The following is a 25,211-nucleotide window of genomic DNA, read 5'->3' on the forward strand; positions in this document are numbered from 1 at the left end:
TCTTTCTTGTTTGGGTAAAAGGTTCTATAGATATCTGTTAGATCCATTTGACCCATGGATTTGGTTAACGTTGTTATTTCTCGGCTTAGTTTCTGTTTCAATGACTTATCCTTCAGTGAGAGTGGGGTGTTGATGTCTCCCACTATTATTGTATGGGGATCGATGTGTGGTGTAAGCCATTTTAGCAGATCTTTTACAAATGTGGGTGCCCTTGTATTGGGAGCATAGATATTCAGAATTGTGATGTCATCTTGGTTGACTTTACCTTTGATGAGTATGAAGTGTCCGTCCTCATCCCTTTTGACTAATTTTGGTTGAAAGTCTATTTTGTTCGATATTAAAATGGCTATGCCTGCTTGCTTCTTGTGACCATTTGCTTGGAATATTTTTTCCAACCTTTTACCCTGAGGTAATGCCTATCATTATGGGTGAGATGTGTTTCTTGAATGCAGAAGAATGTTGGATCTTGTTTATGCACCCATTCAGTTAGTCTGTGCCTTTTTATTGTAGAATTGAGGCCATTGATGTTGAGAGATATTAATGACCAGTGACTGTTAAGAGTCTTAATTTTGCTGTTGGTTCCAGTCGAGCCTTTGTGTAGTTGTGTTTTTGCCATGGTATAGTTATCTATTTCCTGAGTAGTTTTGGCTGTAGCTTGAACCTTTGGGATGGAGTTTTCTTTCTAGTAACTTCTGTAAAGCTGGATTTGTGGATAGGTACTGTTTGATTTTGTTTTTGTCATGGAATATTTTGTTTTCTCCATTAATGGTCATTGATAGAATTGCTGGATAAAGTAGTCTGGCCAGGCATCTGTGGTCTCTTAAGGATTGCAGGATCTCTGTCCAGGCCCTTCTGGCTTTGATGGTCTCTGCTGAGAAGTCGGGTGTAATTCTGAAAGGTTTGCCATTAAATGTTATTTGGCCCTTTTCCCTTGCAGCTTTTAATATTTTTTCTTTGTTCTGTATGTTTTTGTTTTGATTATTATGTGGCAGGCAGTTTTTCATTTCTGGTCAATTCTATTTGGTGTTCTGTAGGCCCCTTGTATGTTTATAGGCATCTCTTTCTTTAGATTGGGGAAATATTCTTCTATGATTTTGTTGAGAATAGTTTCTGGGCCTTGGAGTCTGATATCTTCTCTTTCTTCAATGCCTATTATCCTGAGATATGGAGGGGAATGGAGAGAGGAAGAGATGGGGAGGATACCCTAAATATCCTTGGATGGCCTAGTATTTGTTTTGCCACCCAGGATGCCTTCAAAGTCACTCGGATATACTTGATTTTCCTTCTAGTGCTTGTATTAAAGGCTTCCAGTACTAACTCCTGTCTTAAAGAATGTTTGTAATTGATAATTATTTATATCCTAGTCAAATTCTTTTTCTAGGACTATATCTCATTCTTAACATTTTTTCTTCATTTTATTTTCATTTGTAAAAGCATAAGTGTTCATCTTCTTTTGTAGACATATTACAAACATCCACAATGTCAAGATTTTAAGGACACTTAGAAATGCAGCAAAGCAACTGTTAGTCCTTATTACGTTTAGCTTCCTGCCAAAATAATTGTTCTGTTGAGGGGCACTGAATTTCAAACACATGAAAAAAACATGTCAATACACCAAGTGTCAGAAATGGAATTTGTTGTAACAGTGGTAGTGAGAGTTTAGTAATAAAATGGAAGACCATAGTAGCAAGGCCCATGGAAGAGGATGAGTGAGGAGTGAATGAATTAACCTGGCAAAAGAAGATGGGAATGAGTTTACAGCAGATAGTGGGGATTGAAGAATGTTAGGGTGGTTAGTAGTGAGGGTTTTAGGAGAGTCAAAATGGGGCATTGACAGGCTTGACAGTGATCATATTAAAATTCAGATAGAGATTCTAAATAATCACAAGACATTAAGATCATTAATTGAACACAGTCCTGAAAGTGCTGCTTCTGTTTGACTGCCTAATAGAAAGGCACTGAAAATGTCAAGGTATCCATTGAAAAGTAGCAGTTTTGGGTTGAGGAGAGAGCTGTTAATGAAGTGCAGTGTCTGTAAAGAGGAGCTACTGAGTTTGATGCCACAACACACATAAAATCTAGGCATGATTGTACATGCACATGAGTGAGGAGGCAGAATTTTCATTGTCACTTTAAGGCTTGCTGAAAAAACAACCTTGAAGGACATATTTGTCTCCTATTTCAGAGAGACACTCTTGTGAAGTGGACGGCATCCAAGGAGGAAGAACACTGATATCCACTGTTCTACAAACACACACACACAAACACACACACACAAACACACACACACACACAGAGAGAGAGAGAGAGAGAGAGAGAGAGAGAGAGAGAGAGAGAGAGATCCATTAAAGGGGTCTGTAGCAAATATACTTGCGGTACTTAAATAAATCAATCTTTACACAGGTGTAGATACTAGAAAGGACATACAACGCTTTGTCTTTAACTTCAGTCAGCCATTGGAGAAAGATATACCCAATTTTCTACTTGTTTCAGGCAGTGGATTTATTTAAATTCAGACAGCAAAAGAATGTACTTGCTACTGATCTCTCCTTCTCTCTCTCTCTCTCTCTCTCTCTCTCTCTCTCTCTATCTCTCTGCCCTCTCTCTCTCTCTCTCTCTCTCTCTCTCTCTCTCTCTGTGTGTGTGTGTGTGTGTGTGTGTGTGTGTGTGTGTGTGTGGGTGTGCATGTGTGTGTGTGTTTGTGTGTGTGTCTGTGTGAGTGTGCGGGTGCGCTCTGCCTGTTCCTGTGTGCAAGTTTGAAGGGAAGAGGAGAATGTTGGGGTCTTATTCTATCCCTCTCTACACTGTCCAGTTGATGTAAGGTGTCTCACTGAACATGGAGTTAGACTTGAATTCAACAAGCCACCATCTTGCCCTGTCTCTGCCACCCACAGTACTTAGGTTACAAATGCATGGCCAGGTTTTTTCCGTGTAGGGTGAGAATTCAAGCTTAGGTCATTGAGTGTGGCCAGCATGCACTCTTATTGTCTTAGCCACTTCTGAAGCTGCTGACTTTTTAAGAAAATAGAACTGTTAAGTAGTCTTTCTTGAATGTTTTATAGATTGAGAAATGTTAAGCTCACAAAGACAACCAAAATCTTTAAAAGGATCTGGTGGCTTTGAATTGCATAAAGGCAGACATGTCACTTAATATATAGGGAATGGATATTTCACCAGAGTTTCTGAAATAAACAAACCCACCCATTATTGAACATTTTTATTCTAAAGGATCACTGACAAACCTAACCCTGATGTTCCTGGGCCTACAAGAGAGGACAGTGACAGTATTTCTGCTCTCGAGGTAAAATACTCATTTGTGAAATATTTTTTCTTATAAATTTGTTAGAATACAAAGAAGTCTACCTCTCTCAATTTTGTGTGGAAAGTTGTTCAGAGGAAACTGTTTTATAGATGTGGAACTTTGGGTAAATTCCAAGTGAGCAGTAAATCCTTGAAGGTAGTGTAGCCAAATAAGAGAATGGAGTGAAAACACATATTGAGTGGAAGATTGAGCATAGCTCTTTTTTCATTGAAAATATTTGATGTCTGGCTGAGGATGCTTTGCCTGAATAAATTCACATTACTATGATATTGAAACATGACTTGATAATAGACCTGAATATATTTTATGGGTCCAGTTCTTTTAGTGAGTCAAGAATTTCTCAGGTGCTTCTACAACCAGCATAAACACAGGTAGGTTGTATCTTGCCTTGGGCACTCCTATTTAAGGATTACATGACAAGAGCATGTCCTCTGTTTCCTTCTTGGCCTCTGTATTTACGCTAAAAAGAAACTGTGGATCTTCAGCCATTTGTAATCTGTCCATCAACATTTGCATTATGAAGAGCTTGCACTATGTTTTCTATTTGATTCCACTAAGATTACATTTAAAATTCCTCATCCATTTAAACACTATGTGGGTTTTCTCCAATTAGTCAACTATTTTGGAAGGGATGATTCATACTACAGAGTAACATTTTAATTTTTAATATGATTTCCATTAAATAGCATACACTGATACCACTTGTGCCTCATCCTAGGATTAGAAATATTAGAAGAATTTTGTTTAGAAAGTACATATTCATTTCAAAACTACTTCATAACCATGAACTGCTAGGGGTGTGTTCCTGGATCCTGAAAGTGAGTGTGTGTATAAACTGTAAGTTCTGTTGTCATGATGTTTGAGTGTGACTAGGGGACAAATAGGTTTCTAAAGCAGTTTCCCAGGTGCTATGATAAGGATGTCACTAGTAATTAGTTCAGTGTTTATTATTTAAAGGAAAAAAGAAATGGAAAATAATGTTCACTTTCACATGAAAGGAGACAAAGATTGATGAAAGTGTGGCTACTAATATTAATAATCTATCTTATAGATGGTCTAGAAATGTTAAAGCATAAGTTTAGTCCAAACCACAATGACAAGGCCAAGATTCTAAGTTCATCATTTTCTTCAATTCGAGGCTAGTGTAAATATTTTTACTTTGTAATGATTGATGTTCTAGTAATATGTGAATAGATAAGCATATTTGAAGACTTCACTGTTAACTTTTTCTTTACTATTCTATGGTCCATACCCCATGACTACTAAAAAATAAAGTAGCTTTGAAATCACGCCCCCTACCTGTCAAAAATAAGTTAATTTCAGAACAAAAGAAAAAAGATAATTCTCTATTTTTCCACTACAGAAAATATCTGAAGACCCAGAAATGAAGACAAACAGCACTGAGTGTGTGTCTGTGAAACCTCCACCAGTGTTTTCACATCACAGCAAGCTATCCAGAAGAAGTATAAAGAAAAGGTTCTAAAAACATTTGGAGCATATTCAGCTAATGTTTGTCCCCAAATAGAACCACTACCTATTCCCTCTGAAAGACAAACACCCATAAAGGTAATTACCACTTATTTGAAAAATACATATTTGTGTCTGTGTGTGTGTGTGTCTGTGTGTGTGTGTGTGTGTGTGCGCGTGTGTGTGTGTGTGTGTGTGTGTGTGTGTGTGTGTGTGTGTGTGTGATGGTCTCAGAAATGCATAGCCCAACCTCAAACCTGCTCTGCACCTCATTCCCACCCTCACTCCTGGAAACATCTTGTCAGTTACCTTCTAACATGTAAATGGATACAAGTTAAACTATCAGAATAGAAATGTTTAAAGTAGACATACTTTTAAATTAAGCCAGGTGTCATGAAAATACAGGGAATACATAATAGAGATTCCTAGAGTAGTTTCATGGAAATAAATATGTTTATGTTATATATACATACATACACACCTACATAAATACACAGACACACATAGATACATGAGTGTGTCTTTGTGTGTGCGTGTGTGTGTGTGTGTGTGTGTGTGTGTGTGTGTGTGTATGAATGCTTTGTTTGAATTCTGTCTGTGCACTATGTATTTCCTGGCTGACAACAGATTTCAGAAGAGGGCATTGGATACCCAGGAATTGGATTTATATAAATGGTTGTCAGCAACTATGTGCGTGCTTTGAATTGAACCCAGGTCCTCTGCAAGATGTTTTACAATGTTGAGCCAGGTCTTCAGCTCCTAGTCCAAATATGATTGATATGCAAATGATTACAATATAAGGTGAGCTATAAATATGGAAATAAGTAACAGTCTCAGGATTTTGCTACCTTCCTGGAACCAAGCCATCATCAGCTTGCTAGTTTTACACATTGGAATCCAGGGAACATATAGGCAGTAAGAAGAGAAATAATAGGCTGGGCTTGTGGGTCATGCCTTTAATCCCAGCACTCAAGAAAAGTAGGTAAGCAGGTCTCTTTGTGTACCAATAAGTCTCAACTTATTTGGTAGAATAGGAGAAGGCAGTGTATGTGGGCGTCATTGCTGAAATGTGGAGGTAAAAAAGATGACATATGAGAGTCAGTTCTCTCCTCACACCATGTCAATCTCTGGCATCAGCCAAATATGGGTTGTCAATCTTGTTGACAAGTGCCTTTATCCACTTATCCATCTCATGGACCTCTAATTTACACTCTCTAAAAACATTTAACATTAACACACACACACACACACACACACAAATACACACAGACAAACAGAGATCTGTGTGTTTAAATATTTGGTTCCTGTCTTTGGTGATTTTTTAGTCTTTGGGATGTGTCCTACCTAGCAGAATAAAATTTCTTGTGATCAGTCTTATGCTCATCACCACTTCTGGCACCTTTCTAAGTTATCTGCTTCCTGATATGCTCTAGTGTGCAAAGAGTGGAAATGAATATCAAGGATACAGTATAGGTTCTGTTTCCCCTCTCATACCAAATTTGACATTATCTCAAATTTCTAATAGACTTAAGGATTTTACTTACTTTAGGTTAAAAAAGAACTATAGCATAGAAATATTGATAAACATAAACTAATGTATTCTATCGTAACTTGAAGGTAAATTTTATTTTCAGAAACAGCTTTTATACTCAAGGCACTTTTGTTGGTTTGAGTTCCCTTTCTGCCTTCATATGTATAATTTCCTGATAAGAAGCAGATGTGCTCAACTTTGAGACAACTTCAATGGTTGCACTTATGAGCAATGTGACACTGATGGCCAGGAGGCTAGATCTGAGGAAAAGGACTGGGGCCTGAAATCTGTAGTTTGATGTTGTGATGGACTCCTGCCAAGTTCTTAGAGCTATATCTGCCTTGTGTTTTCAATTGTCTTAAGTCAGTTTTCAACATTTCAGATAGAGTTGTGTAAAATCTTCTAATGGAAGGATCTCTTTGACATGCTAAAAACTATAGAATTCATTGTTTTACAAACTTAATGTATACCTATGTTTATTTATTCCAACCCATACTGTTATTTTTTTGGCTTGGGTTTTGCTTCTATTCTAGGCTGGTATAATTTATTATCATTTCTCCAAGAGAGCCTTTTGTGAGTAGCTAAGTATATACAGAGACATTTTATTCTTAAACACTAACTTGTTAATATTTTTGCTGTGCCCATACCACATGACGCTGAAGAACTAAGTCATTTTGAAAACAAATACTCCTAAATGAAAACACCAGCAGAATACTTGGCAATGATATCAAGAACACTAACCATCCATCTTCTCATCAGCAGAATGCATCTTCAGACTCAGCAATAAAGATACTTGACAGAGAATCTGTGCCTCCGAAACTTCCTCCTGAGGACACTCGTAGGGATATGGTGATGGAGCAAAAGAACACTCGGGAAGAACGACCCATCAAAGAAGAAGCAACAAAGATGGTTTGTGGTTTCTCTAAGAATACTGAAGATAATGTTCTTGCGGAAGAGCACCTACCTAGCACAGCTGAAGAGGAAACACACTCCACGGTAATCCTCACAAATTAGAAAACTACTGTTCTATGGTAATAACCACACATATTTAGAAAGCCATTTAACAACATCTGCCTTTAGCAAGACTACACCATTAGCTTCCTCCCTCGAGCCTGTCACTTCCCAAGCCATTGCTTTTGTTGTGGTTTTCAGTGCTAAGAATGAAGTCTTGCCTGGGGAACAGGTCTCAGATACAATTCAAGACAGGTTGATTAGTCCCTTAACCTTTGTGCCACTTTTACAACAATGTGTAATTTTTGGTGTCTTGGTTAAAAACCATGTGGCTTTTATTGTAGGCCTTATGATCAGGATCTCTATTCTAATCTAGTGATCGCTGAGTTTGCTTCTGTGTCAGTACCATGCTGCTTTTATTACTATGGCTGTATAGGAAAACTTGGGATCCTGTATGGTGACACCCTCAGTATTGTTCTTTTTCCTTGGTATTATGTTGGGTATCCAGGCTTTTTTGTGCCTCTATATGAATATTAAAATTCTTTCACCAGTCTCTCTGAGGATGCCACTGGAATTTCAACTAAAATTGCATTGACTCTCTAGATGACTTCTGGTAGAGTGCCATTTTTCATAATGTTGAAATCTGCCAATCCATGACCATGTAAGATATTTGCATCTTCTAATATTGTTCTCATATTTTTTCCTTGTATCTCAATTCTTTCATTGATGAGGCCTCATCGACAAGGATGGTAATTTTATTTCTAGATATGTTTTTTGAAACTATTTATAATGGAGATGTTTCCACAATATCTCTCTCAGCACACTTGTAATTGGTATATAAATACGCTATTCATTTTCTAAGATTATTAGTTATTGTATTTGCATTATCTTTGCCCTTTCTGTAATATTATTTTTTTGTGTCTTTTGCTTTTTTGTATTAGTGTATATTTGGATTCACAGAAGGAATTTAGAAAGGCTTCGTCTGTTACTTCTTTTTTTCGGTATTTCAGTAATGTAAAAAGGACTGAATAAGTCTTTACATGTCAAGGAGAAATCGGCTGTAAAACCATCTGAGCATGGCTGGGTTTTTTTCTCCAGGCAGAAGCCTTTTTGATAGTCTTTAATCTTCCCATTTGTTACAGCAAAATTTAGCCTGTTGATCTTAGTTTGGTTTAATTTTTGGTGATTTGGTGAATCTGGAAATTGGTGCAATTATTTCGATTATCCAGCTTAACACATAATTTTTAAAAGTTTATTCATTATGTATACAGTATGATCACAACACATTATAGATGGTTGTGAGATATCATGTGGTTGGTGGGATTTGAACTCAGGACCTCTGGAAGAGCAGTCAGTGCTCTTAACTGCTGAGCCATCTCCCCATCCTCCAGTACATGTTTTTAAAATAACTTTAACCACCTAAATTCTTAGTTATCCTTATGTGTATTGGTCTTTTGCCTGCATGTGTTTATATACCATGTCATATATTACACATGGAGGCCAGAAGATGGTACTGAACACCTGGGACTGGGATTATAGACTGTGCAAGCCACCATGTGGGTGCTGTGAATAGAATCAAAGCCCAGATCTCCTGCAGGAGCAGTCAGTGCTCTTGACTCCTGGGCTACTTCTCCATGCCCAGAGCACATGAACTGAAAGCATTCCTTGGTTATATTCTGAATTTGATATCCCATGTAATGTTTTCCCTATTCACCTCTGTCCTTCTTTTTTTTTTTACTTTATTAATTTATTCTTGTTACATCTCAATGGTTATCCCATCTCTTGTGTCCTCCCATTCTTCCCTCCCTCCCATTTTCCCCTAATTCCCCTCCCCTATGACTGTTCCTGAGGGGGATTACCTCCCCCTGTATATGTTCATAGGGTATCAAGTCTCTTCTTGGTAACCTGCTGTCCATCCTCTGAGTGCCACCAGGTGTCCCCCTCCAGGGGACATGGTCAAAGGTGAGGCACCAGAGTATGTGAGAAAGTAATATCCCACTCTCCACTCTACTGTGGAGAATGTTCTGTCCATTGGCTAGATCTGGAAAGAACTCAAGAAATTAAACACCACCAAACCAAATAACCCAATTGAGAAATGGGGCATGGAACTAAACAGAGAATTCTCAACAGAGGAATAGCAAATGGCTGAGAAACACTTAAAGAAATGCTCAACCTCCTTAATCATCAGGGAAATGCAAATCAAAACAACTCTGAGATTTCATCTTACACCCATCAGAATGGCTAAGATCAAAAATTCAAGCGACATCACATGCTGGCGAGGATGTGGGGAGAGAGGAACACTCCTTCATTGCTGGTGGGAATGCAAACTAGTACAACCACTTTGGAAATCTATCTGGTGCTATCTCAGAAAAATGGGAATAGGGCTTCCTCAAGACCCAGCTATTCCACTCCTTGGAATATACCTAGAAGATGCTCCAGCACACAACAAGAAAATTTGCTCAACCATGTTCATAGCAGCCTTATTCACAATAGACAGAACATGGAAACAGCCTAAGTGTCCCTCTGTCCTTTTAGTTTGTAGGGCAAAGGTATGTTGACTTCTCTTTTCAAATACCATCTCCGGCCACTTGGTGGTGGTACATGCCTTTAATCCAGCACTGAGGAGACAGAGGCAGGAGGATCTCAGAGTTTGAAGGCAGCCTGGTCTACAGAGTGAATTCCAGAACAGCCAAGGCTACATAAACAAACACTGTCTTCATATCCCAAAAAAGAAAAAAGAAAAAAGAACCAAATCTTGTATCCATTCTTTCTTTCTACTCTTTTACTTGTTTCTAATTCAAGAATCTCCTTCTTTTGTTTTGTGTCTGATGTCAGATAGTTGTCTGACCTTTTTCTGTTTGTTTGTATGTCTGATGTGAGACTGTAGCCGGCCTACCTTAGTCAGGCCAATACCAGAGCTATAGACTAGAGCTAACCAGGTAAAGCTGGGGCATGAACTGCTTGGCTGGACCTTCACCAGGTAAAACCAATATGAACCCTGATTTGAAACTAGGCCTTCTGGGTGTGGCTATGACAGAGATGGATAGTGGGAGTAGAGGAGGGACTCAGCTGCTAAAGTTGGAGACTGGGGGTCTAGAGTATATCTTGTTGTGTTGAGATGGTATGGAGACTATTATCACTTCTTTTTTTTTTTTCATTTTTTTCCTCCTTTATCAATTTATTCTTGTTACATCTCAATGGTTATCCCATCCCTTGTATCCTCCCATTCTTCCCTCCCTCCTCTTTTCCCCTTATTCCCCTCCCCTATGACTGTTCCTGAGGGGGGTTACCTCCCCCTGTATATGCTCATAGGGTATCAAGTCTCTTCTTAGTAACCTGCTGTCCTTCCTCTGAGTGCCACCAGGTCTCCCTCTCCAGGGGACATGGTCAAAGGTGAGGCACCAGAGTACGTGAGAAAGTAATATCCCACTCTCCACTCTACTATGGAGAGTGTTCTGCCCATTGGCTAGACCTGGGTAGGGATTTAAGGTTTCCCATCTGTATTGTCCTTGGCTGGTGTCTCAGTTTGAGCGGGACCCCTGTACCCAAATTTGCCTATCATAATGTTCTACTTGTAGGCTTCTAGGACCCTCTGGATCCTTCTACTTTGCCATTCTCCCATGATTCTCTCATCTAGAGTCCCACTAGAATGTCCTCCCCTCTGTCTCAGTTTCCTGGTAAGTGAAGGCTTTCGTGGGACATGCCCCTTGGGCTAATATGCAGATATAAGTGAGTATATACCATCTGAGTCTTTCTGCTTCTGGGTTAACTCACTCATTATGATCATTTCTAGCTCAATCCATTTATCCACAAATTTTGGGAATTCCTTGTTTTTAATAGCTGAATAGTATTCCATAGTGTATATGTACCACAGTTTCTTTATCCATTCTTCTATTGAGGGACACTTAGGCTGTTTCCATGTTCTGGCTATTATGAATAAGGCTGCTATGAACATGGTTGAGCGTATCCAAAATATATAAAGAACTCAAGAAATTAAACACCACCAAACAAATAACCCAATTGAGAAATGGGGCATGGAACTAAACAGAGAATTCTCAACAGAGGAATAGCAAATGGCTGAGAAACACTTAAAGAAATGCTCAACCTCCTTAATCATCAGGGAAATGCAAATCAAAACAACTCTGAGATTCCATCTTACACCCATCAGAATGGCTAAGATCAAAAATTCAAGCGACATCACATGCTGGCGAGGATGTGGGGAGAGAGGAACACTCCTTCATTGCTGGTGGGAATGCAAACTAGTACAACCACTTTGGAAATCTATCTGGTGCTATCTCAGAAAAATGGGAATAGGGCTTCCTCAAGACCCAGCTATTCCACTCCTTGGAATATACCTAGAAGATGCTCCAGCACACAACAAGAAAATTTGCTCAACCATGTTCATAGCAGCCTTATTCACAATAGACAGAACATGGAAACAGCCTAAGTGTCCCTCTGTCCTTTTAGTTTGTAGGGCAAAGGTATGTTGACTTCTCTTTTCAAATACCATCTCCGGCCACTTGGTGGTGGTACATGCCTTTAATCCAGCACTGAGGAGACAGAGGCAGGAGGATCTCAGAGTTTGAAGGCAGCCTGGTCTACAGAGTGAATTCCAGAACAGCCAAGGCTACATAAACAAACACTGTCTTCATATCCCAAAAAAGAAAAAAGAAAAAAGAACCAAATCTTGTATCCATTCTTTCTTTCTACTCTTTTACTTGTTTCTAATTCAAGAATCTCCTTCTTTTGTTTTGTGTCTGATGTCAGATAGTTGTCTGACCTTTTTCTGTTTGTTTGTATGTCTGATGTGAGACTGTAGCCGGCCTACCTTAGTCAGGCCAATACCAGAGCTATAGACTAGAGCTAACCAGGTAAAGCTGGGGCATGAACTGCTTGGCTGGACCTTCACCAGGTAAAACCAATATGAACCCTGATTTGAAACTAGGCCTTCTGGGTGTGGCTATGACAGAGATGGATAGTGGGAGTAGAGGAGGGACTCAGCTGCTAAAGTTGGAGACTGGGGGTCTAGAGTATATCTTGTTGTGTTGAGATGGTATGGTGACTATTATCACTTCTTTTTTTTTTCATTTTTTTCCTCCTTTATCAATTTATTCTTGTTACATCTCAATGGTTATCCCATCCCTTGTATCCTCCCATTCTTCCCTCCCTCCTCTTTTCCCCTTATTCCCCTCCCCTATGACTGTTCCTGAGGGGGGTTACCTCCCCCTGTATATGCTCATAGGGTATCAAGTCTCTTCTTAGTAACCTGCTGTCCTTCCTCTGAGTGCCACCAGGTCTCCCTCTCCAGGGGACATGGTCAAAGGTGAGGCACCAGAGTACGTGAGAAAGTAATATCCCACTCTCCACTCTACTATGGAGAGTGTTCTGTCCATTGGCTAGACCTGGGTAGGGATTTAAGGTTTCCCATCTGTATTGTCCTTGGCTGGTGTCTCAGTTTGAGTGGGACCCCTGTACCCAAATTTGCCTATCATAATGTTCTACTTGTAGGCTTCTAGGACCCTCTGGATCCTTCTACTTTGCCATTCTCCCATGATTCTCTCATCTAGAGTCCCACTAGAATGTCCTCCCCTCTGTCTCAGTTTCCTGGTAAGTGAAGGCTTTCGTGGGACATGCCCCTTGGGCTAATATGCAGATATAAGTGAGTATATACCATCTGAGTCTTTCTGCTTCTGGGTTAACTCACTCATTATGATCATTTCTAGCTCAATCCATTTATCCACAAATTTTGGGAATTCCTTGTTTTTAATAGCTGAATAGTATTCCATAGTGTATATGTACCACAGTTTCTTTATCCATTCTTCTATTGAGGGACACTTAGGCTGTTTCCATGTTCTGGCTATTATGAATAAGGCTGCTATGAACATGGTTGAGCGTATCCAAAATATATAAAGAACTCAAGAAATTAAACACCACCAAACAAATAACCCAATTGAGAAATGGGGCATGGAACTAAACAGAGAATTCTCAACAGAGGAATAGCAAATGGCTGAGAAACACTTAAAGAAATGCTCAACCTCCTTAATCATCAGGGAAATGCAAATCAAAACAACTCTGAGATTCCATCTTACACCCATCAGAATGGCTAAGATCAAAAATTCAAGCGACATCACATGCTGGCGAGGATGTGGGGAGAGAGGAACACTCCTTCATTGCTGGTGGGAATGCAAACTAGTACAACCACTTTGGAAATCTATCTGGTGCTATCTCAGAAAAATGGGAATAGGGCTTCCTCAAGACCCAGCTATTCCACTCCTTGGAATATACCTAGAAGATGCTCCAGCACACAACAAGAAAATTTGCTCAACGATGTTCATATTTTCACTTCTTAATAACAAGCCATTATTATGTGAGTAGCTAAGCATTCATAATGACATGTTACTATTAAATGATTAGTAGTATCTTTTTTTCATATTAATACCTGGTGGCTATTATAAGCAAAGAGTCATTTGAAGACACCTACCACAAATCAGATAAATTGGGTGTATAAACAAGTGAACATATATTCTATCTTTCCTATATGCAGAAAACACATCAAGGCCAAGACAAAACTGAATGTGACAGGAAATATACAGCTGTCCATTTCCAGCTTCCATCTGAGGAATCAACTGAAGAAAAGTGGGCCCAGCTAGTTGCCACATGGTGTGCAGATCTTAACCAGTACCTGAAGGAAAGATTAGAGGAGAGGATGAAAGAAGGTATTGGAAATTCTAAATCTGATGCTTCTGAAGAAGACCCACTACCTAGTACCTCTGGAGGAAGAACACACTTAAGGGTAAGTAGTTCCCACTAATGTGAAAAGTGCTCTGTTTCAGAATGTGGGAAATACGGATGTAGAGGATCACTGTGAGGTACTGTGGAGAGTTTTAAACCCAAAGAGCCCAGCCTAGAACCAGTCCATGTACCAACTTGTTCTCTTAGTCTCAGGGATGCTCTTGTGAGTGATCTTCCAGGCTATATATGCAAATAACTTAAACTATGAAAATGACAAACACTAAACCTCTCATGGTTTAAGCACAAATGAGAATTGCAGTACTGACCCAAAAAGGAATGACAATAATGACAACAGTGAGGGAACTGGGCTTTGTTACAGTTGCATTAATATTTGATGTATGTAAACCAAAGAAAAAGGAACTGGAAATTTGATATTAGGCATTCGGTTAAATATAGTCATTCCAAAGAGCAGTGGTTTATTTGCTCTAAAGCAATGAATCAGGTAATGGAAACAAAAAGATACCAAATTTCTGTAGTTAAAGAGCTAAGTATGAAAATAAGTGAAAAATGTTGGTCTTTCCCCCTTTATCATGATTTACTTTAAATGTTTCAAAAATCTGTCTAGGCTTACTTATTTCTATTTCATTGAGGATTTCATACAATGTCCTTTGATCACACTCATCCCACATGTCTTGAAGATTACATCTCCTTCTGAACTGGCTCAATTTTGTATATCACTGAACCCCATTTCTTAATAGGGTTACTTGGTTTGGTGGTGTTAAATTACTTGAGTTCTTTATATTTTGGATATTAGCCCTTTGTCAGAAGTAGAGTTGGTAAAGATCTTTTCCCAGTCTTTGGGCTGTCACTTTGTTCTGTTGACAGTCTCTTCTGCCTTACAGAAGCTTCTCAGCCTCATGAGGTCCCATATATTGTTTGTTGACCATAGAGCCTGGGCTGTTGCTGTTCTGCTTAGGAAGTTGTTTCCTGTGCCAAGGAGTCAAGACCATTCCCCACTTTTTCCTCTAACAGATTTAGTGTCTCCTGTTTTATGTTGAGGTATTTAATCTACGTGGACTTGCATTTTGTGCATGGTGATAAATATGGATCTACTTGCTTTTTTCTACATTTCAACATCCAGTTAGACCAACACCATTTGTTGAAGATGCTATCTCTTTTCCATTGTGTGGCTTTGGCTTCTACGTCAAAAGTCAAGTGCCCATAAGTGGATGGATTTATTTCTGAGTCTTTAGAAGGATCCCATTGATCAACCATCCTATTGCAATGCCAATACCATGCTGTTTTAATTACTGTACTCTAGAGTACAGCTTGAGATCAGGGATGGAGATTCCTCTGGAGGAACTTTTGTTGTGCAGGCTTGTTTTAGCTACTCTAGGTTTTTTGATTTTCCATACTAAGTTGAGAATTGAATTTTCAACATCTTTAAAATTGATGTAGATATTTTGATAAGGATGGCATTGAATCTGTAAATTGTTTTTGGTAAAATGGCCACTTTTACTTTGCTAATTCTGATCCACAAACAAGGGAGATCTTTCCATCTTCTGATATTACCTGTACTTTCCTTCTTCAGAGACTTGAAGTTCTTTTCGTACAAGTCTCTTACTTGCTTGGTTAGAGTTACTCCTAGATACTCTTTTTTACTTATGTGTATTCCAAAGTGAGTAGTTTCCCTAATTGCTTTCTTAGCACATTTGCCATTTGTGTACAAGATGGCTACTGCCTTTTTTTTTTTTTTGAGTTATTTTTTGTGTTTTTTCTTGTTGTTTTTTATAAGTCATTCCTGCCTTTTATAGCAATATATTCAACAAAAGAATAGAATACAGAACGTATAAAGAACTTTTAAAAAAGCAGACATCTTCAAAATAAATATATCAATTAAGAGTGGGGAATGGAATTCAACAACAATAAAAATCTGTTTTGGTTTTGGCTTCCTCAGTGACATAGGCCTGGCTGTCCTGATACACTCTTTGTAGAACAGGCTGGCCTCAAACTCACATTGATCTCACTGCCTCTGCCTCCTGAGTGCTGGGATTAAAGGCATGTCCCATCATGCCTGGCCTATGTCATTGCTTATATCTCTTCTTCCCAAACTATTCTTTGATACATTAAGTTTTCCTTAGAAGTGTGCTTTGGGTCTGTATTGCTTAGACTTATAGCAGTGAAGAATCAAACATAAGCTAACTAGTTTACACTTCTGGACCTCAACTCATCAGCTATAAAATGAAGATAACTTATGTCCTCACTGTAATAGATTATTATTTAACTATTTTATTTTTGTACATATACTCTAGTTGATTTTTAGCCAGCCACTTTGCTGATATTGTTTATCAGCTGCAGGAGTTCTCTGGTGGGATTTGGGGGGTCACTCAGTGCATCATTATACCACCTGTGAATACGGATAATTTGACTTCCTCCTCTCTGATGTGGATCATTTGATCTCCTTTAGTTGTCTTACTGCTCTAGCTAGAACTACAAGAACTATATTGAAGAGATATGGAGAGAGTGGGCAGCCGTGTCTAGTCCCTGATTTTAGTGATATTTCTTGAATTTCTCTCCACTTAGTTTGATGTTGGCTATTGGCTTTCTTTATATAGCCATTATTACCTTTAGGAATGTGCCTTGTCCAACCAAGGACAATACAGGAGGTAAAATTTAAACCCCTACCCAGATCTCGCCAATGGACAGAAGATTCTCCACAGTTGAGTGGAGAGTGGGGTATGACTTTCACACGAACTCTGGTGCCTCATATTTGACCATGTCCCCTAGAGGGGGAGACCTGGTGGCACTCAGAGGAAGGATAGCAGGTTACCAAGAAAAGACTTGATACTCTATGAGCATATACAGGGGGAGGTAATCCCCCTCAGGAACAGTCATAGGGGAGGGAAATAAGGGGAAAATGGGACGGAGGGATAAATGGGAGGATACAAGGGATGGGATACCCATTGAGATGTAACAAGAATAAGTTAATAAATTTTTTAAAGGGATTTTAAAAAAGGAACGTGCCTTGTATCCCTGATCTGATCTCTCCAAGACTTTAAACATGAACGGGTGTTCTTAATCACAGCATCAGAAAGCAAACTGAGAAGTCTTTTGAGTTGTCATTCCAACGTTATCTTTCAGCTCTTTGAGAAATTAGAGCTCTTTGGAGATTAGAACTAGAAAAGATTTCACCCTCACATATTTCTTTTGTACACACTAACTCAACACCAAATCACCAAAGAAGAAATAGTTGCTTACACAAACTGAATTTGTCATCAAGATTCCATAGATATTTTCAACAAGTAGATTTCCAATGTTTTATATGGAATAGACCCAAGTGTGTTTCAAGCTATGTCACTGAATAGGGTCTATTCATGTTCTTATACAAATGTCTCCATCTATATGAGGCACATGTGTGTATCTGTTTGCTGAAGATTTAATTTTTGCTTTATCTTCTAATTAATATTGTTAAAATAATGATATAATTGCATCATTAATTCACTTCCCTTCTTTCCTCCCAAGACCTCAGTGTTACAATCCTTTCCTAGAATAAAACATTGGGTTTATGTCCAACACTAAAACATCCTTGGACTTCACTTGTACTATAAACATATTTCCATAGAGCATATAGTGGTTGTGTTTAGGTAGGTCATACATGAGTGTCAATCATATTATATCTGTCTCTTTATTCTCATGTCGGAAATGTCTCCATGACATGGTATATTTATGATTCTATGATTCTGTATGCAATCCATATCAGTCCTATCTGAATTCCCATCATAAGCCTTTGTATATTTATTTCTGACTAATAATTTGCATATAATGTATCTAGAAATAGTTTATGAGGCAGATATACCCACTTGTGAAATATAAAAATTCTCTTTTATAGTAATGGAGAGTTAGCTCAGAATTTAAACCCATTACTGTTCTTTCCAAAGAACCTTGCTTTGGTTTCCAGCCCCCACATAGTGATGACCAGCCAACTGTACTTGAAATTGCAAGGGATATGATGCCTCCTTATTGACTCTAAGTGTTCCAACACATACATGGTGCGCATGAAGACAACCAGGCATACATGTACAAAGCTACAAACTCTCTTTTCTTCTTTCCTATTTTTATTGATAATATTCATATTACATCTCAATTGTTATCCTATCCCTCGTATCCTCCCATTCCTCCTTCTGTCTGCTCTCACCCTATTCCCTTGCCCTATGACTGCGACTGAGGGGGACCTCCTCCCCCTGCATCGGATCCTTTGTATCAAGTCTCGTCTTGGTAGCCTGCTATCCTCCTCTAAGTACCACCAGGCCTCCTCATCAAGGTGAGGATGACAACAAACTCTTAGAATCTAGTAATTTCCTGATAAAAATTATCTTCAGACTAGCTACAATTGAGGTAAATTATATTCTGAATATTTTATACTTTCTCAATTTTACAGTGTCCCTTGATGCTATATGTATGGTAAGATTAAGCCTCTTGATTGACTGACATTGTGAACAGCGTGTCTGTAATAGCTAGCACATAAAAGTAAGTTAAAAAGCGTTCATTCCTTGGGACTAAACTTTGTAGTCTCACTCTAGTCACACACACACGCTAGGTTTATAAAATTAGTTCTTTCTTAGTTTCTAATTGTCTCCAGTGTGTGTACAAGAAATAAAATCAACACAGATATATTTACCTTGGTGGCTCTGCAAAAAGAGCTGATAGGCACCATGCAGAACAGAAGGAACTCCTCAGAAATGACATAAAGGAAATCCTGAAGGAGCAGCTGGCCATAGAGAATGCAAGGATGAGGGAACTCCTCAGAGACGATATAAAGGAAATCCTGAAGGAGGAATCGGCCATAGAGCACTCAAGGAAGAGGGTCCTCTTCAGAAAGGAAGCAAAGGAAATCCTGAAGGAGCTGTTGGCCATACATGAGGATGCAAGGATGAGGGAACTCCTCAGCAAGGTTATAAAGGAAATCCTGGGACCACTCAGGAATGAATTAAGGCAAATCTTTATGGAGCAGGTGGCTCTACTGCTAGAGCCAGTGAAGGAGACACGGCAGGAGCCGAGGAATCAGCAACACTTACAGCTGAAGGAACTTCTCAGAAACAAATTGAAAGAGATGGTTCACGAACAGATTAAACATTACCAGGATACCATTTGTCCTAAAGAAACACCACGACCTAACACTTCCAAAGGAACCTCAGACTTACAGGTAGGTCCCCCTCATTGGAAACACCTGTGCTTCATTGGCAGGGGAAAGATGCATCCTTGTGCCTGAGTCTGCAGTCAATAGCACAGAAATACTGAAGCTGGCAAAGTCTGGGCGCCAAGCCTCCTGCAAAGTGGAACAACTGGTAACTTAGTTCTATGATTTTAACTTACTCTGCTGACAGGCATAGCAGGCTCCTGAATAAGTGCCAATCCTTAGAAAGAGAACCTCACTTTCATCAACGGTACCTTTGGAGTTAGTGTGTCAGTCTGTTTACTCACTACATGGGCACAAGTAGACAGTAGACTGCATTAGGACTTGAAGTAGCACAGGCAGCCCAAAGATATGCACAACACTGTGACAGCGTGTAGTCTGAGTGAAACTTGTGCGTGTGTGTTGCCTGCTGCTCGAGTCCTTTGGACAGAGAGTTGTACTTGTTTATCTCTCCTCGCTGGTCTTTTAAAAAACACTTTACACTGATGCAGAGCTATTTCTCTTTAACAGACTTGATCGGTCTGACAGTTTCTGTTCCTATTGTTTTTTATTTTACCTATATCTCACTAAATAATAGGCATATATGGCTATAATTAACAATTATTGTACACAAAGCTTTTAAAATAGACACCTTCTTCCCTTTTTGAAGCATCTGAAATCATATAATTAAGTATCTCTAGCTGTTGAACACACTAAATAGAACTCTGTGATCTTAATATCTGGTGTGCGATCTCACACCCTGTTTATATGTACTATTAAGAATAATGTATAACTTTCCCCAGAAAACCATATTCATGAGAAGAAAAAATTTTTAAACTTGCTAATCTTTTTTAAATAGTAAGCTAAATTTTAAATGAAGTAATAATCCTTGTAGTACTTAAAAGTCATTTATGCTGTTATGTGTATAGTAAAGAGAGTCATCACATTGAGACATAAAATTTATTAACTTGAAAAGGAGAATTATTGTTTAATAAATAATCCTAAAGAGCATTTTACAAGCTCTTTGATGAAAGAGGAAGGTGAGGTGAGATCTTTACATGTGAGAATTGCTCTTTCATGTTAGAACCCATCTAATTTGTGTTTTGGGATATGTGACACATTATGACATAGTTTCTTCCAAACAACACTGACACAATGAAGGTCATGTTCGTGAGTTTTAGTTCATTGAAGAAGATAAGGCATTTTTGGTTCATGATCATAGCCTAGTGATTTAAGACAGAATGAACATATATAAAGAGTTTTACTGTTCAATGTTAAGTGCATTTTCCCTTCTCTGTGTTTATACCCTGTGCCTTCTGAAGAGAGTAATTTTAAAAAACAATCATATCAAAAAATGAACTTCTGCTGGGAAACCAAGCAAATTGACCCTCCATCTTCTATCCTGCAGAGAACATCCCTAGAAGAAGAAATGAAGAAAGACTATGAAGGGGGCCATGACAGTGCCCCTCCATGTTCACAAGAGTCCCTCATGCAAACTGAGGCAGAAACTGTGGGCAGGCAGAGAGACTCTTACTGTGAGCCTATAAAGGAAGGCATCAAAGAAGCACTTTGTGAGTCTTTTGAAAACAATGAATGTGATACAAATTGGAAGAAAGAACTGCCTCATATCGCTAAAGGAAAAAAACAGCTAAAGGTAATTACTTCTAATTTAAAAGCAATGGATTTCTTGTGCATAGGAAGATGCTCTTGAGCGTCTGTCTACAGAGCTGCAGAGAACATCTAGACAACAGAACTGTAGCTGTGCACATGGTCTGCATTTCCCTGGTCCAAGGACCTTTCCCACTCACCTTGTAGAGCTTCAGTGAAAAATGTTAGGCTGTAATGAATAGGACAAATGTCACGATAAGATAAACGCAGTGACTTCTTTCATAGTAGTAATACAGAGAAATAATAATAAAGACCAGTACAAGATTTACAGTTTAATAAAAGAAACTATTATGCGTTCCAGACAAATAACACCATAACCTTAGATACTGGATCTTAGGCATCTTCACCAAAAAGATCATGATTTCCATCATTCAAAGATGGGAATTCTGTGACTTTTAAAAAAGCATTTGATTATAATGGAAACCCCTATGTAACCAGGTGACTAGATCTCTGGACTTTACTGCCTCTGGTGTTCTTATTTAAAATATTTCCCTTCACTTTTTTTTGTTTGTTTCCTCCTCTCTCTACTCTTCAACAATTGGTTCCATGGTGAAAGGGAGAAGCAGCTGTGTGTTTACAGCCTTGCTACATGTCTGCCATGATTGGTCAGCATCCTTTCCCTAACCCAGCCCTGGCTTCCGTTGACATCACACAGTTAGGGACTATCATTTGAACCCTTGTTCTGCAGACCACCGTCCTCTGCAGAAACACCCTTGCCTCTTTCCAATAAAGGCTCATTTCACAACAAATACATTCATAATTCAGCATAAGCTTGCATTTTAAGGGTAAATTATAGTTACAAATGTTTTTCTGTTGGAATCCACATGCTCTTGCACAGGCCATGTCCTCCTTTCATACACATGCAGTTGTTTCTTCAAGGCCTCTGTCAGATGTTGTCTCCATGTTAATATAGATCAGCTGGTCAACTGCATTGAAACACAGAAGGAGGGGACAACCTGGACTCCAGCCCTCCTCCAAAGCATCTACAATCACCCTGTTGTAGTTTTAACATGTCTCTCCTTCTGGAGAAAACAGATTCATTGAATGATGTCAGGAATCACACTATAGTATTTTACATATTTGATTATACTGAGGGAACCTGGTAAAGGTCATCAGATACCGTGCTCATTATCTCATGTGCATGTTAGGTCATGTTAGAAGGTGACACAGTGCAGATACCCTACATGCATGCAGGACACTGTCATGCTGTCTAATCTAAAGTATACTTTAGTCTGTGTTCTGCTACCAGTCAGTCTCCCTTGGGAGGACAGTCTTGTTTGTTTCTCTCCTCTCTTTAAACTCATCAAAGCGATTTGCTTCTGCCCTGAGCTTTTTCTTAGTTTAGTTTTGCTCTTTCTTTCCATTTCTGACTCCATGGGTCTCTAATTTACTTACAGCTTTCTATGAAACAGTTTTCTGTGGCCATTTCCTTCATGCATTTCCCCAAACATTCACTACTCCCTGCCTCTTCTCTTAGAAGAAGCAAATTCATTTTGTAATATATGATTGGTGAATGTAAACTATACAGTATATCTATTAACTGTATACTATATAGTATATAATATAAAGCAAAATTGTTTTGCTTTTCAATGTTGATTTGGTGATTTGGGTCCTGAATAACTTAGACTTGCCTACTACCTACTTATTTATAAACAGAAAAAGGGATTGACTGTACTGTAAGGGATCAGCATTTTTAGGTAAAGTAAGGCAATCTCTTTCACATGAGGTGTCCTTTGTGATGTGAAAATCAAGTAACTTAGATTTTGGAATATTTAACAACAAAGTATTTTTATTTTAAACACTGTAATCAATACTAAGTTTAAAATGCTGGTTCATGTTTTTTTACTACTGTAGATGAAAATAAATTGTTTTCACTTCTTATTAATAGCTAGTGATGGTGTGGGGAGCAGAGCACTTATGAAGGTCTTCAACTGATAAATATTAAGTAGTGGTTCCTTTTCCTTCATACATACACTATAATATGTAGGGACAGAATCATTTTTTAAAATGTACCCCAAATATGAAATAATGTATCTTCTCATTTCCAGAAAATACATGAAAAACATAAATTAAAGAAGACACGTGAGGACAAGTCCAAACAGTCAGAGAAGCCTGCTGCCAAGACAGCACAGGAAGTAGAGCAGGAAGACAGAGAATCGCAGTGTGCGAATCTCAAGGAAACCATTAAAAAGGATTTCAAGGAGAAAATTTGTGATGTGATTGGAAAACATGAAAATACTGTTTGTCCCAAGGAAGAAAGTCAATTTCATATCGCTAAGGGAAAAACAAGATCAAAGGTAATTCTAATAAAAAAAACAGTACATCTTATTTGAGGGCAAAATGCATCTGCTCGCCCTTGTGTGTAGTGCTAGAGACTGCCCAGGACACAGCTTTGTACATGGCCTGCATCTCATTCACACCCACATCCACAGCTGCATTCTTCTTACTTATGCTAAAAACGGTAAGTGAAAATAGACTATGAATGTAAAAAACAAAAGTTTACAAGCTGTTTATACAATTGAGGGAAATTCTTATAAAATAAACATCAACAATGACAATGGCCATGATGAGAAAAGATTTAGAGAGTAGTTACACTGGAAATGAAAGGAACTAACATGCCTGACATGAAGGTGAGTACATTAGAAACCACAAAATAATCACCTAGCTAGAAATTCCATATTGGCTATGTCCAAGGTATAGTAAACCATAGAAGCAATGGTTTCCATAACTCAAAGACTGGGAAGCAGCGTGTGATTCTACTGGAAAGCCCTGCAACACTTCATAACTGAATCCGTGGCTCTTCTGCCTCTGCAATTTCACATGCTGTAGTTCACAGTTCTACGTAGATGTGCATTTTAGTATACATTTACATATACATAGATCCTTGTATTGATGTCATTTTTCTACGTAAGGCCATCTCCCTCTACTCTAGTGATTTGGCTCTTTATTCCAAGTCCTCTGAGTCCCACAAATTTCACATATCAAAGTAAAGACAATGCTCTTACTTTTGTCTGGCTCTTACTCAATCCCGTCAGCTCTTGTCTCCATCTTTTCAATAGCATCATATATCATCAAATAACATCATACAAATTATTTTGAAATACTGAACCATAGCTAGTCATCAATAGCTCCAACTATTCTGCATAACCCAGCCACCAGGTTCGGTGCTTGTATCCTGTCTTTATTGATGAGGAATACATATTTCTAAAATTTATTTAATTTAATGTTTGAGAATGTTATATATGCAAATAATAAAATTTGATCAGATCTAACCACACTTTAGTATCCCCTCCAAATTTTCCTTGTTTGCCAACAAATCTATTTTTTTCCCAAAAGCATGTTTTCTTTACAAAAAAACATCAGGACACTTAGTGTGCAGGGAGTAGGAAAATGACTGGGTCATGTGCAACTTCATAGGGCTTTATTCCTGAAGGAAACTGACTCCTCTTCCCTCAGCAGCTATAAGTAACATAAAGATCCTCACCTAAGTGTGGGACTTCATGAGCATAGCCTTCAATATTGTTGTAATGTTTATTGACCTGATGGTGTCAATGTCTTAGGCATGTGTTCATAGTTACTGTGAGTTCCTCTGTGCAACAGCCCTGTCATAGGCGTCAAAAACTCTTTTTTGTTGTTGTTGCTCTTTCTGGACAGCTGCTGCCAGTGGCTCTTACACTATTTTCTTCCCTTTATTCTAATATGCTCTATAGACCCATAGATTTCAGACTGTGATATAGAGACCTGTGTCATGGAGAGGTGAGTACTCCATAGAAACTTAACCTATGTATACTGACACACTGGTGTGGTGAATCTCTAAAAATTGTTGTGAGCAAGGTGTCAGTAACAGCCATCAAGTTAAGTGGAAGTAAAAAGATCAGTCACTGGGGTTAGAGATGTAGTTTCCTCTTTCCAGTCATTCAGGCCAATTTTAGAGAATTCCTTCTGCCACATGGTCTCCAGGTGTCTTCAGTGTCTATACTGAGAGATGTAAAAGGAGCAGAAATTCAACACAATGATTCTTAATATACTTTATAGACTCAGAATTTTCTGTTGCTGTGAGAGGACACCAGGGCCAACTTGTCAGGGAAAGCATTTGAATTGCGGATTGCATACAGTTTCCATGGCTCGTGCCTGGGACCTCAGCAGCAAGTAGGCAGGCATGGTACTAAGCATCAGCTAAGAGATGCATCTGATCCAGTAGCATGAGGCAGAGTTGGATTTGGGAGGATGGTCAGTGACACACCTCCTTGAACAGGGCCACACCTCTGAATAGTTAGCAAAAAAGACTGACCCTGCATGGACCAAGCATTCAAAAATTTGAGCCTATAGGTCCCAGTCATTCACACTTCTGTTGATATTTACACATA

The 25,211-nt window shown here is 38.7% G+C and overlaps 1 protein-coding gene across 10 annotated transcripts in view; it reads left to right on the forward strand.

Moving 5' to 3' along the window:
• Positions 1-25,211, forward strand: part of CRYGS (crystallin gamma S) — a 51,233-nt gene that overhangs the window by 6,302 nt on the left and 19,720 nt on the right. For 3 of the 10 annotated variants that reach the window (XM_084802198.1, XM_084802208.1, XM_084802205.1), the window contains exons 1-4: positions 13,936-14,064; positions 18,702-19,206; positions 20,585-20,830; positions 22,893-23,141. In XM_084802198.1, the coding sequence (XP_084658324.1) occupies positions 18,793-19,206; positions 20,585-20,830; positions 22,893-23,141 (909 nt within the window). In that variant the 5' untranslated portion in view covers positions 13,936-14,064; positions 18,702-18,792. Of the gene's footprint in view, positions 1-2,641; positions 3,302-4,685; positions 4,889-7,082; positions 7,317-13,815; positions 14,065-18,103; positions 18,325-18,701; positions 19,207-19,247; positions 19,349-20,584; positions 20,831-22,892; positions 23,142-25,211 lie in introns of those variants that run through there. The other 7 variants (XM_084802202.1, XM_084802203.1, XM_084802201.1 and 4 more) reach the window with 6 other exon arrangements.

Source organism: Acomys minous (genome assembly GCF_964271855.1).
Source record: "Acomys minous genome assembly, chromosome: 11".
Lineage (NCBI taxonomy): Eukaryota > Metazoa > Chordata > Mammalia > Rodentia > Muridae > Acomys > Acomys minous.